Source organism: Trichechus manatus, unplaced genomic scaffold (genome assembly GCF_000243295.1).
Source record: "Trichechus manatus latirostris isolate Lorelei unplaced genomic scaffold, TriManLat1.0 scaffold00014, whole genome shotgun sequence".
Lineage (NCBI taxonomy): Eukaryota > Metazoa > Chordata > Mammalia > Sirenia > Trichechidae > Trichechus > Trichechus manatus.
Window position 1 is genome coordinate 1,117,835 of NW_004443950.1, and position 14,254 is coordinate 1,132,088.

General features: G+C 51.8%; 2 protein-coding genes across 3 annotated transcripts in view; both read right to left on the bottom strand.

Moving 5' to 3' along the window:
- NUTF2 (nuclear transport factor 2) overlaps nt 1-10,096 on the bottom strand; it is a 13,854-nt gene extending 3,758 nt beyond the window's left edge. Inside the window, exons 1-2 of one of the 2 annotated variants that reach the window (XM_004371473.3) lie at nt 9,844-10,096; nt 2,264-2,391 (exon numbers count right to left, since the gene is read on the bottom strand). In XM_004371473.3, coding sequence (XP_004371530.1) covers nt 2,264-2,362 — 99 coding nt within the window. In that variant the 5' untranslated portion in view covers nt 2,363-2,391; nt 9,844-10,096. Of the gene's footprint in view, nt 1-2,263; nt 2,392-9,371; nt 9,527-9,843 lie in introns of those variants that run through there. The other variant, XM_023726823.1, reaches the window with a different exon arrangement.
- A 2,221-nt stretch (nt 10,097-12,317) lies between these two features.
- THAP11 (THAP domain containing 11) lies at nt 12,318-14,201 on the bottom strand. The gene has a single exon (XM_004371474.3). It carries the CDS (start codon nt 14,124-14,126, stop codon nt 13,215-13,217), a length of 912 nt encoding a protein of 303 aa, XP_004371531.1. The 5' UTR covers nt 14,127-14,201; the 3' UTR covers nt 12,318-13,214.
- Nucleotides 14,202-14,254: the final 53 nt, after the last annotated feature.

Consider the following 14,254-nt stretch of genomic DNA (forward strand, 5'->3'; position numbering starts at 1 on the left):
GGCTCTTATTTCTCTAGGATATATTCCAAGGAGCAGGATTGCTGGATCGTATGGTACTTCTATTTCTAGCTTTTTAAGGAAGCGTCAAATCTATTTCCAAAGTGCTTGTACCATTTACATTCCCACCAACACTGTGTAAGTATTCCAGTCTTTGCACAACCTTTCCAACATTTATTATTTTGTGTTTTTTGGATTAATGCTAGACTTGTTGGGGTGAGATGGTATCTCATTGTAGTTTTGATTTGCATTTCTCTAATGGCTAATGGTCGTGAGCATTTCCTCATGTGTCTGCTAGCCGACTGAATGTCTTCTTTGGCGAAGTGCCTGTTGCATATCCTTTCCTCATTTTTTAATTGGGTTATTTGTCTTTTTGTTGTTGAGGTTTTGCAGTATCTTTAGATTTTAGAGATTAGATGCTGATCAGATTTGTCATAGCCAAAAAATTTTTCCCAGTCTGTAGGCCGTCTTTTTACTCTTTTGGTGAAGTCTTTTGATGAGCATTAAGTGTTTGATTTTTAGGAGCTCCCAGTTATCTGGTTTCTCTTCTGGTGTTTATGCATTGTTACTTATGGTTTGTATTCTGTTTATGCCATGTATTAGGGCTTCTAGTTCAATTCCCAGTTTTTATTCAAGGGTTCATATTTCATCTGATTTGCATGGGCCCCAGGTTGGCCATATGTAGCCATGGCTCAGCCAAACGTCATCCCGCTGCATAGTCAGTCAGCACTGGTCCCAGACAAGCCATCAGAAATAACTCTTAAGTACCCCTTTTTAATCAGCACCTCCAGAGAGGGCCCAGGCTGAGTTCCACTGAGGCCCTTTTATCTAGCCTTCTGGTTCAGGTAGGGAGGGAGGCCGACAAGACCTCCCAAGGCCCAGCCTGGGGCCTTCCCTATCCCTGACAGGCACATGCACCCCACTAGCCCAGCCTCCTCCCCTCCAAGTCCTCTCTTCCACAGCCTTCTGTGCAGAACTAAACAGTGCTTCTGCTACTTACCAGCTGGGACATTAAGCAAGTCACTTATTTTTCTGAATCTCAGTTTTATAATATTCAAAGGGAAATGTGCAGAGGATTTTATGAAACGATGTATATAAAGTGCTCTTTTAGGACCTTGCTAAATCTTCTCTGGGTCAGGCCTGCTTTCATAAGAAGTAATGAGGCATTGAGCATTATGCTCTTTTAAGAACTAACTATATGAAATCAAATTGACAACAGCAACTCAAAAGATTAGACAGGAATGTTAGGGGGCAATGAGTTTGTGTTAATGGAGAGGAACAACTCAGAAGAGGGTGAGAACGGTTACACAACTCGAAGAATGTAATTAATGTCACTGAACTGTACATGTAGAAACTGTTGAATTGGTGTACGTTTTGCTGTGGATATTCTGAACAACAACAAAATAAATTAAAAAAAAAAAAAAGAAGTAATGAGGAAGAAATGCCAGGATCCCAGAGATCGAGTTTTTTTTTTTTTTTATTGTCTACCTAGGATAATGAGGATCAAATCATACTTGTGCTGGATTTGGCCTCTACTGGTTTTTCTTTTTCCCAAAAGTTCTTGATGGACCCTGACTTTCTTGAGGCAGACACAGGAATCTGCCCACAGTCCAGCCAGGCTCTGAGGGTATACTTGGGTAACTCCTATTACCCCTACCCTGGGCAGACATGCTGATCAATCACATTTCTTGGGCAGGGTCAACAACAAGCAGCTCTTGGTGTAGATGGACACTATTAAAGAGCAGCAAATAATGCCTGCATAGAAAGGTTTCTCAGGCGACACACCAGTCTCCCTGAGTTAAACTCGTTTGTCTCCCACAGTATTCAAGGGCTTTCAACCCCCAAAAAGGAAGCTGGACCCAGGGCCTCCAGGAGAGTTCAGCTTTGTACTAGGATACTCAAGGCTGCTGCCACCAGAGGGCACCATGATCCCTGGCCTCTGCCCACTGCTGTCCCAACTGAAACAGAGGTATGTCCAAGAACATGTGCCCTGCCAGGGATCTAGCCACACGGAAAGGCAAGGCCAAAATACACCCTGACCAAGGTACCAGGAGCCTTACTCTTATGGAAGATGATAAAGTGGACAATGTTTAAACCAGGCTGGTCCAGACCTCAGGCCCCTTTATCCCACAGAGAGAAGCTCAGATAGAAGGTCCAGTGAAGTCCAATCAGGTCTGCCAGAACTTCTGCGTGAACTGGATATACTGGCCCAACACCCAAAATGATTCCCTGCGGCCCCACTCTGGCCCTAGAGCTAGAGACTTACATAAATTGCGCCTAGCTGGGTTCTGTCGTTATCAAATAACTGGTAGTAATGTTGAATGAAGCTGGATCCAATCTGTTCCCAAATTGGCTTGTCTCCCATTCTGGAGTGTCGCCCAGCCTCGCTGAAACCTGCAGAACCAGCAAGAGACAAGGAGGGAAGAGTTGGTACTACAGGAGCAGGAGGCAGCTGGCCACTGGTTCTTCACTGACCCCCAACCCTCCCTGGCCTACTTGAGCAGGGAGTACTTTGCTGAGGTCTGCTCTCCCGGAGAATACTGAGAGGCCCTAAGGAACTGGTAGATGACCCCTCCAAAGCCAAACCACTGCTGGGAGCACGGAGGCAGACCAGACTCAGCCCTTCCTTTAAGGAGTCCCTGGCTGACAGCATGGAGGTGGACCAGACTCAGACCTTCCTAGACAGAAGGGTGCCAGGGTGGTGGAGCATACAAGATACAGGGCAGGTGCTGATGGTTGAGCCAGGGCCAAGGAATGTCAGAGCAGGCTCTTCCATGCCCACTAACGAGAGGGGCCTTTAAGGAAGAGCTAAGCATTCTCTCTGTTATCTTTTCATTTAATCCCTCTCAACAACCTGCAAAGCCAGAGTTATTGCTATTCCTCCCACTTTGCAGACCAGCATCTACTGGATTTCTGAGTATGCAGTGTTTCTATTGCAGCCCTGAGGCCCCTCTTCATGCTGTCAGTACTCAGCACTAAGGCCCCCAACACTGCCCCAGGGCTGTGCTGGCAGGTGGAAGACAACCCTCCCCAAGAGCCACTTCCAAAGAGAACTGCAAGTGACCCCTAAGTCTCATGGGGGCAGTTTATGTTTATGTTTCTGAGGCTGGACAATATCCAGCCTGGCCCCTTCTGGGGCATGTCTTCATTGATGAGAGTAAGCCCCCCACCCCACAAATCCCCATCACTTCAGAGCTAGGGACATGAGTTGAGGCTCACAGAATAATAGTTAAGGGGTGTGGGTGGGGAAATGGAGGATGTAGGGGAGGGAAGCATGTCATCTCTTCACATCTCCCCTTCTCAACATTGCCTGTATCCCAAGAGGCTGGCCCTTTTGGGTCGCTGAGAGGAGCCCTCCTTCCCAACTATAGAGACCATGGCCCCAGAGTGCTGGATGGGAAATCCAAGTCCCAGATGAGAGAGCTACTCTGGCTTTGCTAGGTAGGGATGCCACATCTCACTCAGGATGCCATGTCAGCCGCCGCACGTGTCGTTCTGTAGTTGTCTCCGGCTGTGGGGGAGCCATCCTCTGTGCCCTGATAACAGGACTCTGAACCAAAGCAGTGAGGAGGAGGACTGGACTCTGGCCGACAACAATCTGCAGTGCTGGGACCTGATGCAAGTCATTCCTCTTCTCAAGCAGGACCATAAGTTTCCTCCTCTGTAAGATGGGGATGGTAACCCCGATGCTGCCAGTGGTTGTAAAGCTTCCCTAAGGGAAACTGGTAAAGCCCTCAGCTCAACATGCTAAGTGCTAGTTTCCGCCCCTGTCCCTGTGACCTCACCCAAGGCCAGAGGAGCCAGAGGGGAGGGACAGTGTGACAGTGGCTTATCTCCAGCCCAACCAATCCCCAAACCTGTGGCCAACACTCCAGCCAGTAAGGGGCCAGGAAAATGAGCCAGCTTTATTTTAGGTCCCTTAGGAGGTAGTGGTGCTAAAAATAGAAGCTCTGTGCTGGGATGACTAAGAAATGTCCAAGGAAGTCTAAAACAAGCAGAAGAGGAGAAAGCTAGGACCCAGCCATGCCTGCTACACAGGAACACAAACTGTGTCCCAGTTCACACTCAGCCAAGAAGCAAACCAACAAATGGGAAAAGCACAGGACCAACATCTAGTCTCAGCTACACTGTCTTGGTCACATGCAAACTTGGGTTTTGTAAGGCAGAAGAATAGTTCTGCCTGCCCCCAGCATCTCTGCCTTTTCTACCCTAGGATCTACTAAGCTTAGTTCACTCACTGAGGCTTGCCCCTGCTGCGTTTACCCCACCTCCCCCAAAAGATGCCTTGGCAGCTCTGAGAGCTCAGGGCAGGGGGCTGGGGTGGGCTGGAGGAATGGATGAGGGCCATCTCCCCCTCTGGCCTTCACCCAGAGCAAGGCTGGGCAGCCCTTGATGGAGGTCTTGGAGAAAGAGTTTGTCAATCAGAAGAAATAGCATCAGCAAATGTCTGGAGGCACAAGAAAAAGAGATGAGAGCAGGAAACCTGGATACTGGAGATGGAGGGTGGAAACTAAGGGTGGAAGCTGATCTGCAGATAAGAGAAGTGCCACCATGTGGTGGGATGGTGGGGCAGAGGAAGTGTGCGAATGTTTTTTCCTTTTTCAATATTGCTCTTAACAGTGTGATAACTTTATAATATAAAAAGAAAAATTATTTGGCAGGGAAGACGGATGGAGGGATAAAGGAACAGAGGGTCCTTTGGTCTGGTGGGGTGGGCAGAGCACAGTCGCATGGAGTGAGCTCTCCTGAAGGACAGGCCAGCTCAGGGGCTCCCAGCAAGTTTAAGAAGGAACCTTTGAGGCTACCACCAATGACCGCCCTGACAGGGAACACAACAGATAGTCCCTGATGGAGCAGGAGAAAAGTGGGGTGCAGAACTCAAATTCTAGTAAGAAGACCAGACTTAATGGTTTGATTGAGACTGGAGGGACCCCGGAAGACGGCCCCTGGACTCTCTGTTAGCCCAAAATTAAAACCATTCCCATGGCCAACTCTTCAGACAAAGATTAGACTGGACTATGGGACATAAAATGATACTCGTGAAGACTGTGCTTCCTAGCTCAAGTAGATACGTGAGACTAAATGGGCAGCTCCTGTCCAGAGGCGAGAGGAAAAGGCTGAGAGGGTCAGGAGCTGGTTGAATGGACACAGGAAATCCAGGGGGGAAAGGAGTGTGCTGTCACAGTATAGGAGAGCAACTAGGGTCACATAACAATGTATGTATAAATTTTTGTATGAGAGACTAACTTGAACTGTAAACTTTCACTTAAAGCACAACAATAAAAACAAATAAATAAATAAAAAGGAAACTTTGAAACTATTGGACTGAGGCCTTTGCTTTATAGATGCCAAAAGCAGGCTCTGCCCAAGAGGGGTCTAGGGGCCCCCTGTGGCCAACACCAACCTCTCAGAGGCCTGCTTGACCTTCATGTGTTTATTTCCATGTAGTGAGCCTGACAGCCAGGTGGTCAGATTCCACTGTCATCCCACTTCACAGGTGAGAACACTGAGGTGCAGCGAAGCAGAAGTCTTGCCCCAAGCCGGTCCAACACATCAGTGCTGACAGCTGGGTCCTGCCAGTGCTTTCCTTCTACTAACTTTGGGCATCCCTGAGCACTAAAACACAAAGCTGGCCATGGCCCTCCCCTGGCCTTTGGGTTAAAGGCCAAACCCCTGAGCACCGCAGGTGGCCATCCACACCTGTCCCCGCCTCCCCAGCCATTGTCTCCTACCTCAATCCAGATCCACACACAAACACCAGACCCCACTGGGCACTCGCCCACCAGGTTTTTGCACGGGTGAGTTCCCCTGCTGGAATGCCCTCCTTTCTCTCATCTGCCCGGTCAGTTCCAGCTCTGTCTCCAAGTCACCATTCAGGCCCCACCTATTTAGGGTCTTCATCCCAGACTCTGGCTCCTGTCCCTACCTAACCCCCCAGGTCAGGGCCATCTGTTGAAGGGACATCCAAGGAGCTCCCATGGCCAGGTCTGTTGGATTTGTATTTCTGGGGAGGGTTCCTCTGTCTCTCACCCTGGGAAGACACCCTGATGGGTACCACTCCTGGAGCAACTACTCAGCATTTGAATAAATGTGACTATGAAAGAATCTCGGCAAAAGGAACAAAGTCACAAACCCAGGCTCCAGTCAGGGCACTGGAAGGCCACAAAGAACTGCTGGTGAGATTCCCAGCACTGTGAACACATCCAGCAAAGACCCGTGGGGAAGCCAGCAGCTAGCCACAACAGTCACAGCAATCTGGAGCGGTGACAGTCTTGCTCAAGGGACCCCATACCCTCCTGGGCCCACACTGGAAGTACACCACTCTGAGGCACTGTAGAGGAAAGTGGGCCCACTAACAGCCTTTCCTCTTTGGTACTCCAATCATTTGAAAGTCTCCCCTTGAAGTCAGCGCAACTGGACTAAACCAAAAGCTAAGAAGCTTCCTGAACACAACCAAACACTTCAAGGGACAGAGTAGCAGGGTGGGGGGTTGGGGACCATGCCTTCAGGGGACAACTAGATCAACTGGCATAACAAAGTTTAATAAGAAAATGTTCTGCATCCTACTTTAGTGAGTGGTGTCTGGGGTCTTAAAAGCTAGTGAGCGGCCATCTAAGATGCATCAATTGGTCCCAACTCACCTGGAGCAAAGGAAAATGAAGAACACCAAAGACACAGGAAAATATTAGCCCAAGAGACAGAAAGGGCCACATAAACCAAAGACTCCATCAGCCTGAGACCAGAAGAACTAGATGGTGCCTGGCTACCAGCAATGACAGCCCTGACGGGAAACGCCAGAGTCCCTGACCGAGCAGGAGAAACGTGTAACACAGAACTCAAATTCACATAAAAAGACCAGACATCCTGGAGTATAAGACATAAAATGATACTCGTGAAGAGTGCGCTTCTTAGTTCAAGTAGACATACGAGACTAAATGGGCAGCTCCTGTCCGGAGGTGAGATGAGAAGGCAGAAAGGGATAAGAGCTGGTTGAATGGACACAGGAAATTTGGGGTGGAAAGGAGGAGCGTGCTCTCACATTAAAGGGAGAGCAACTAGGGTCACAAAACAATGTGCATATAAATTTTTGTATGAGAAACTAACTTGAGCTGTAAACTTTCACCTAAAGCACACACACAAAAAAAAGGTCTCCCCTTCTCAGCAGGGCTAAGAGCTCCTGGAGGTTCCTTCAACTTAGTCCTCAGCACCTACTACCAACAACACCCCTGTCTCCCCCACTATACTGTGACCTCCTTTCCCTAGCACCAGGACAGGGCAAAATTCATTTTCATACCTCCAACCTCATTCTAGAGCCCAACACACAGAGACAGCCCAAAGAATGATTGCTGAATAAAACAGATCATTGGTAAAAACAAGGAAAACGGAGTTTCAGTGCCACACTAATGGAATCTTACAATTTTTTATATAAGGTGCTTTCCAGTTCCAAAATTTGAGAATGCTGGGTCTCTCTTAAATTATTCATCCCGACCCAATACACCAACTGCAAAAACAGCAGACACACTTTTGAGAAGAGATGTGGGCTCAAAGTCACTAAGAGACCTTGTTTTGAGCCAGTTGAGAATCCAGGCATCCTGACACCTTGTTCTCATACTTGTACAGCCACATCCCTACTGCCCCATACCAGGCCCCACTTTCCAAATCAGCCCTGCATGAATACAGGGCATAGACAGATCGTAGAGCACCTCAAGGTTCTCCTCTTATCTCTGAGATCCAGACAGTTTGCCAAGTTCCAGAAAGGTCAAGAACTTCTGGGAGTCAGAATGCCTAGCAATGGCAAGCTGACCCCAGATACAGAAGTTACAGGGAACTTCTAGAGCCTTGGAATGAGAGGGAGGGACCTGAATTCCTCCTATTCCTGGGTAACCTCAGAGAAGGTATGATATCTTTTTGACCCTGAAGAAAAGATATTATTTCTTCAAGTCACTCAGGGCCTTGTAATGTGCAAACTCATCCACAGCCATAAATCTAGCTCACCTGAAACCTGCGTCCTAGAAAAAACTAGACAATCTAAAGACGATCTTGAAACAACCACTTCTAGCACTAGGAGTCTTCATCTCACTGACCCTATGTGTGCCCTGTTGCCCATCCACACTGGCAAACCAGGGCTCTCACAAGCCTGCTGGATAAACCTGATTTCCATTTCCACATGGGCCAGAATATGAAATAGGAAAACTGAGTTCAGGGAAAGGCAGGCCCTAGTGAGAGTTCTGGGCAGCATCCTTGCCTGCTCTCCTTGACCAGGGAGAACGAACAGGCAGACCAATTCAACTGCAGGAAAATTTCCAGGGCTAGAGCCCAATGACCAGAAGAAACATCACTTGGAAATGCTCAAGAGAAAAAGAGAGAAAGAAGCAAGCCAGGGGCAGCAAGTTTCTGCTTTATGGGTCCAACTCAGCCCTCCTAAGAGACCTGGCATCCTGCGTGCTGCTGAGGCCAGGTCTGCAAGAACTATGGCTTTGAAGCTGCAGTGGGTCAGAGGAATCAAAGCTTGACAAGCTACCTCTTTCCCAAGTCCTACTCTCTCCTCTGGACTGGTCCTTGAATTTATCATGAATCAGAAGTGCCTTTACAGAACCTGCCAGGAGAGTACTCTCAGGTCAAATATACCCCTTCTCCCAAAACTCAATGGGGTCCTTGGAGCTATCACTAAGAACAATCTCCCAAGGTTCACAGGCAACTCCAGCTGTTGGGAACTGAGCAAGCAAGGGGGCCCCTGACTCTGTAGCTTCCAGCCCTAGTTATGCCAGGCTTCAGAAGAGCCCTACAGCTCAAATGTGCCCCAACTGCAACGTCCTTCTTCCTTCACACTGGGCTCATAGACCTCAGGCCTCGATTCTACTTTGCCCTCCATTAAATTCCACCTTATCACTACCATTCTTATGGACAGTTATCCTTCCCTGTGGAGCAGTTCCATGCTGACTTGGGGAGAAGCAGATGTGTCTGGGGCATCTAATAGGCCTTGGAGGCTCACAAATCCAATCTCATCTTGGTTTCCTTCCTCCCTTCTTCCACTAACAATGCCTCCTTCCTCTCTTCTTCCACTAATACAGCCGGCCAACCCACCCACAGCTGGGGCCCAGTCACTGATGAAAAAGGGCCGGGGCTGGGCTGGGCCTATTGGCCCGGCGCCGCTGCACCCCTCACAGCATCAGGCCCAGATCTTCCAAGGCTGGCCAGTGGTAAAGTCTCACGTGGGATCTTCTTCGGTCCCAGATTTCCTGACTCTGCCCGCCACGCAAGAGGACCTACGGCGTGGGTTCCAAGGAGGGGCCAGTGGGTTTCGTGCACTCCCCGAGGGCAGACAGGCAGAGGAACGGTCCCAAGCCCGGGCAGCGACAGGCTGACGCCCTTACCCATGCTGACTCCGGAGCGAGCCGGGTAGTGCTGTCCATCCCCGGATCCTAAGCAAGAGGGTGGCAAGAAGCAGGGCCGGGGTCGGCCCGCTAACCTGCCTGCAGAGCTTGGGGGAATTGGGTAGGCTGGGCCAGGCTAAACAGGGCGGGGCCCGGAGAACCCCATCCGGGTGTTCCGGACCAAAGAAAAAGGCCTGGCCAGGGTGCAGACCGGTGCAGCCGCGCAGCAGGCACGGGACTGTCCGGATTGGCGCCTGGCGGGTTCTCCCCGCGTTCCTCCCGGCCGCCGCCTCAGAGGACCGGCGGGAGGCGGAGCTGCACGCGACACATGGCCCCGGCCCCGCGCGGTTTCGGGCCGCCGGGGTCGGGAGGGGAGGGGCCGCCCGGGGACTCGCAACGGAGGCTCCGGACGGCCCGGAGCGCGGCTCTTGCGGCCCAGCCCCCGCCCCGGCGCTTTGGCCCCGACACTCACCCAAAGGGCTGGCACGATGGCGGCAGCGGCGGCGGCAACCCAGCGCGGTCTGGGACCGACTGTCCCTTCCCCCCTGCCTTCCCTCGTCCACCCCGCTGCACTCTGGGAAACGCAGTCCCACTGTGCTGCTTTCTGGCGTAGGTGCGCCAGGTGAAGACTACAGTTCCCAGTGTGCTACGCGCCGAGGCCCACAGACAGTCCGCAGCGCGGGAGGTGAGGCTAAGCTAGGGAAGGAGGCTGCCGGGGCGAGCCCCTGAGAATTGTGGTCTAGCGGAAGCCTCTGGAACACCGGACGTTGGCACCTGGCTCGGGGCAGGGCTCAGTTATTGCCCAGTCCCAGCCTGCTCGGCCCCGCCCAGGCTGCGCTGCCGAGGGAGGTTGGCTCCGCCTCTATGGGAGCCCAGCCTGGCCCCAAGCTGACCCAGCTGCCCCTCCCTGGGCCTCAGGCCTGTTTCCGCTCGCGAAACCCTCTCCTTTGGAGCTCAAGCCGTCCTTTCGCCGTGCCGCCTCAGCCGGCCGGGGCGGAACCCACAGCTTCTGCTGTCCCAGTATTCGCGCGCCCTGCCCTGCGGCCAGTCGGAACCAAATCTGGTTTTGGGCAGGCGAGGCTAGCCGGGCCGGACTCTTAAATGCTTCTCTGGTGGGGGTCGGCTAGAAAGAAGATTGAGCTGTTGCCTGCAGCCGCCCCTGCTCCCACACTTGTACACTGCCGTCTCCAAAACATTCTTTTAAGATTTTTTGCAGCAGGCGGAGTAGCTAAGTTTAATTTTTATTAATGAGGAAAGATAGATAGCTGACTCACCTTAAGTTCCCCAGGATTTAAGTGACCAAATTGTAAATAATGCCCTTCCCACCCGTTGCCCTTTCAAGGAAGCCCAGTTCCTCCGTTCCTTGGAGATACAAATGTGTGGAGTGAAGCGTTATCCCTAGGCCTGGGCTAACCCAGGGGACCGCAGGTAAGGTAAATAACGAAGTTTCTCCAAGCAGCTCCACGCCTTGCCTTCCCACCTGGCCAGAGATATCTCAGTACTTCTGTTTTTCCAAAAGGGTTTTGCACCTTCTCACCGCCACCTCCATGGCTGGTAAGACCAGGCGCAGGTTCTATTTAATAATCCCAGGTCTGTGCCAGTTTTGCTTGACTAGAGGCTTCTCTTATCACCCAGCCAGGAAGAACTCTGCATTACCCTGCTTGTGGTGCACCTTCCTTGTTCTGTGAACTGTTCTTCTCCCCCAGGAAACTAAAATACTGGACAGGTTGTGTACCCAGACATCAGGGAGGCTCCTGGCCAGAGCCAGGCCCTCACCCTGTCCTAGGAGTGCTGCTGAGGTTCAAGAGAGCTGAAGCAGAAATAGCAGAAGTCCCTTCCACAAACAGGAGCTAAAGGATTCACAAACCCTCACTCCTAGAGACGGAGAGTGGGGACATGTGGGAGATTGGTCCAGTTAACTGCTCACAAAAGGCTTCCCAGCTGGCCTGAAAGGACATTGCCATCCTCCCACCACCACCTCATGAGCAGCCAAGGTTAACCCTAGGCAGAGATCCAGCCAGTCCTCCAACCAGCCCCCCTCCAACTTATCCCCACCCCCATTCCCATCAGAGACTTGTTTCCCAACTCAGTGCCAAGAGGCCAGGAGGGGGACAGAAGTGAGAGAAGTGTTTTGAGCTCAGGCTTGTAGCCACAAAGCAAGTCCCCAAGCAGGCAGCTTTGTCCCTAAGTACCAGAGAAGAGAGTCATGTTTCACAAAGCCCAAAAAAGTGTCCATTTGTGCCCCAACACCCATAGTAAACAGGACTAGCCTTAAAGGCATTTGCCTCTCCCCATTGGCTTTGAGCTAAATTATTGGAGCTGTAGATAGAAGTCACCCTGTCTCCACCAATATCCAGCCTGAAGAAAGAAGGCAACAGCCAAGAAAATGAGGCAAAGGGACACAAATCCCAGCACCTTAATGCCCTCTGGATCCAGCTTCTCCACACTGAAGGTGCACCAAGGCCAAAAAGTATCTGTATAAGACTCCTTGTACCTCTAAGAGCATGGCTGGCTCTAGCTGTGGTCTTCACTGAATTAAGTAACTGCATGTCCATAAGTGATAAACATAGTGCTAGGCCTAAGAGGATGTAATGGTGAGCAAAATCCAACCCCAGCTGAGAATTCAGGAGTGAATTCAAAACTCTTAGAAAAGTGGGCTGTCACAATTCCACTTAGTTCCTTCCCCATTGTTGAAAAGACACAGACAACCCATGAACAAACTTGGACCATTTAGTACAGTTTCCAGGCTCATTAGAATGAGCTTGACCAGGAACTCTGAAGACCTTATGAAAAACCAAAAAAAAAAAAAAAAAAAAAAAACCAAACTCACTGCCACCAAGTCGATGCCAACTCATAGTAACCCTACAGGACAGAGTAGAACTGCCCCATAGGGTTTCCAAGGAGCGACTGGTTGATTCCAACTGCTGACCTTTTGGTTACCAGCCAAGCTCTTAACCACTGCACCACCAGGGCTCCAATCTTATGAGGGCCAGGGTCTATATGCTTAGGGCCTGATCACTGAAGCATCTCCACTCTCAGGGTCAGCCTGGTCCTCACACCTAAGGCTGAGACCTATTTCCCTATAGTTCAGAGACACTTAGTCTTCCTAAAAGTAAAACCACAAACTCAAATAAAAACCTTACTTTCTGTTTAATTCGTTTTACCAAACAAACACAGTGAAAACTTTAGTCTGACTAATTGTACAGAAAATAGAATTTGTAACCAGTAGCAAACATAACAGGATAAACCTAAGTCCCTGGCAAGCTGGCTCTCCCTGATCTGGCAAGCAGGTCATCCAGATCCCCTCACAGACCACCTCTTGAGGAGGGAAGTACTAGGAGTCAGAGAGGCACAGATGTGCCAGTCCCCATCCAAATCACAGGCTGCTGCATCTGGGAAGGAAAAGCAAGAAAAGGAGGAAGAGAACTGATGTTACTTGGATCTCTTATCGCCACACACAGAAGAGTTGTCTCTGATTGCTGGCCAACCTCAAGGTATTGTCTTCCCAAGCCCACAGTCCCTGGGATTTCCATCTGCATCCCTAGGGGGTAAGTTTCAAGTTCAGCGGTTCTGAAGCCTCTGCTTAACCAGAATCCACAATGTAAACTGGGGGGAGGACCAAGTCATAATTGCTGGTGTCACCAGTACAGAGTCTGAGACCCCAGACACCTGCTTCAGGAGGAAACAAGTAAAGGTACCAGGTCACCAGCAAAAGAGTCCAGCTGCCTTAAGCCCCATTATTGTCAACCAGTACCCTAAGAGTCTGGGGGAGTTCATCAGCAGCCTTAAGTCCCCCTGGGCTGACAAAGGTCCAGGAGTCCCACAGGCCACAGGGGAACCCGTTCACATTCCATGCTTCTTGCGGATGACAGCCATGGCCAGCAGCCGATCCTTCTCCCGGAGCTCTTCACGCAGCTTGGCCTCGGTGAGACGCAGGTGGCGGATGCTGCCCTTCATCTCCTTCATCTTCACCTCCATCAGCGCCAGGATGTCCCGTTGCTCATTCAGCTTGCGCAAGAGCTCCTCTTCCGTGGTGCCTGACGACAACGAGTACGAGTGGTCGGAGCCACTATCAGGGAAGCCCTCTTCCCCCACTACCACCAACTGGGGACCCATAGGGCATTCGGCGGCCTCCAGCCCTGCGGTAGCAGCCTCCAGCTCCGACGCGGCGGCTGCGGCGCCCTCTGCAGCTGCAAACTCCACTTGCACCGTCAGGTCGATGGGCTTCACGTCTTCTCCGGTGGGAGTGGTGGGTGCCGGGGGTACGGATCCTGGAGCCTGGCTACTGTCCACAGCGGCCTGAAGGGTGAGGAGCACGGCCGCCGAGGCAGACACCAGATTCGGCTGCAGCTGGGCAGTCTGGGCAGTGGAGGCCGACGGCGATGGCGATGGCGGCGGCGGCGGCGGCTGCGGCTGCGGCTGCTGCTGCTGCTGTTGCTGTTGCTGCCTGCGGCGGGCGGCTGCGGCTCCCGCAGGTCTGCGCGCTACTTTGCGCTCATTGACGCCACGCAACGGGAAGATGGTGGGGACACGCACCGTGTAGGTCTTGCGGCCGCCCTGGAAGTGGACGCTGCAGAGACGGTGGCCCGTGGTGGGTTGGAAGGTGGAGAAGCACCCACTGACGCCGGCGCGGGACACGTTCTTGAGCCACAGCCGCCGCAGCTCAGCGTCCTTGGGGAACGTGTAGAAGTGCAGCGCCTTGTCCCGGTGCGAGTTGTTGTAGCAGCCCGGCACGCAGCACGTAAAGCCAGGCATGGCTGCGCCGCGCGGCCTAACTTGGCCCACGGGCCTCCCGAGCCCTTCGACGGCCTGGGCGGTCCGCCGCCGCCCGCCCCTCGACGGGCGGCGCCGCGCGAGGCCTCGGGTGGCCTCCCACTACTGCC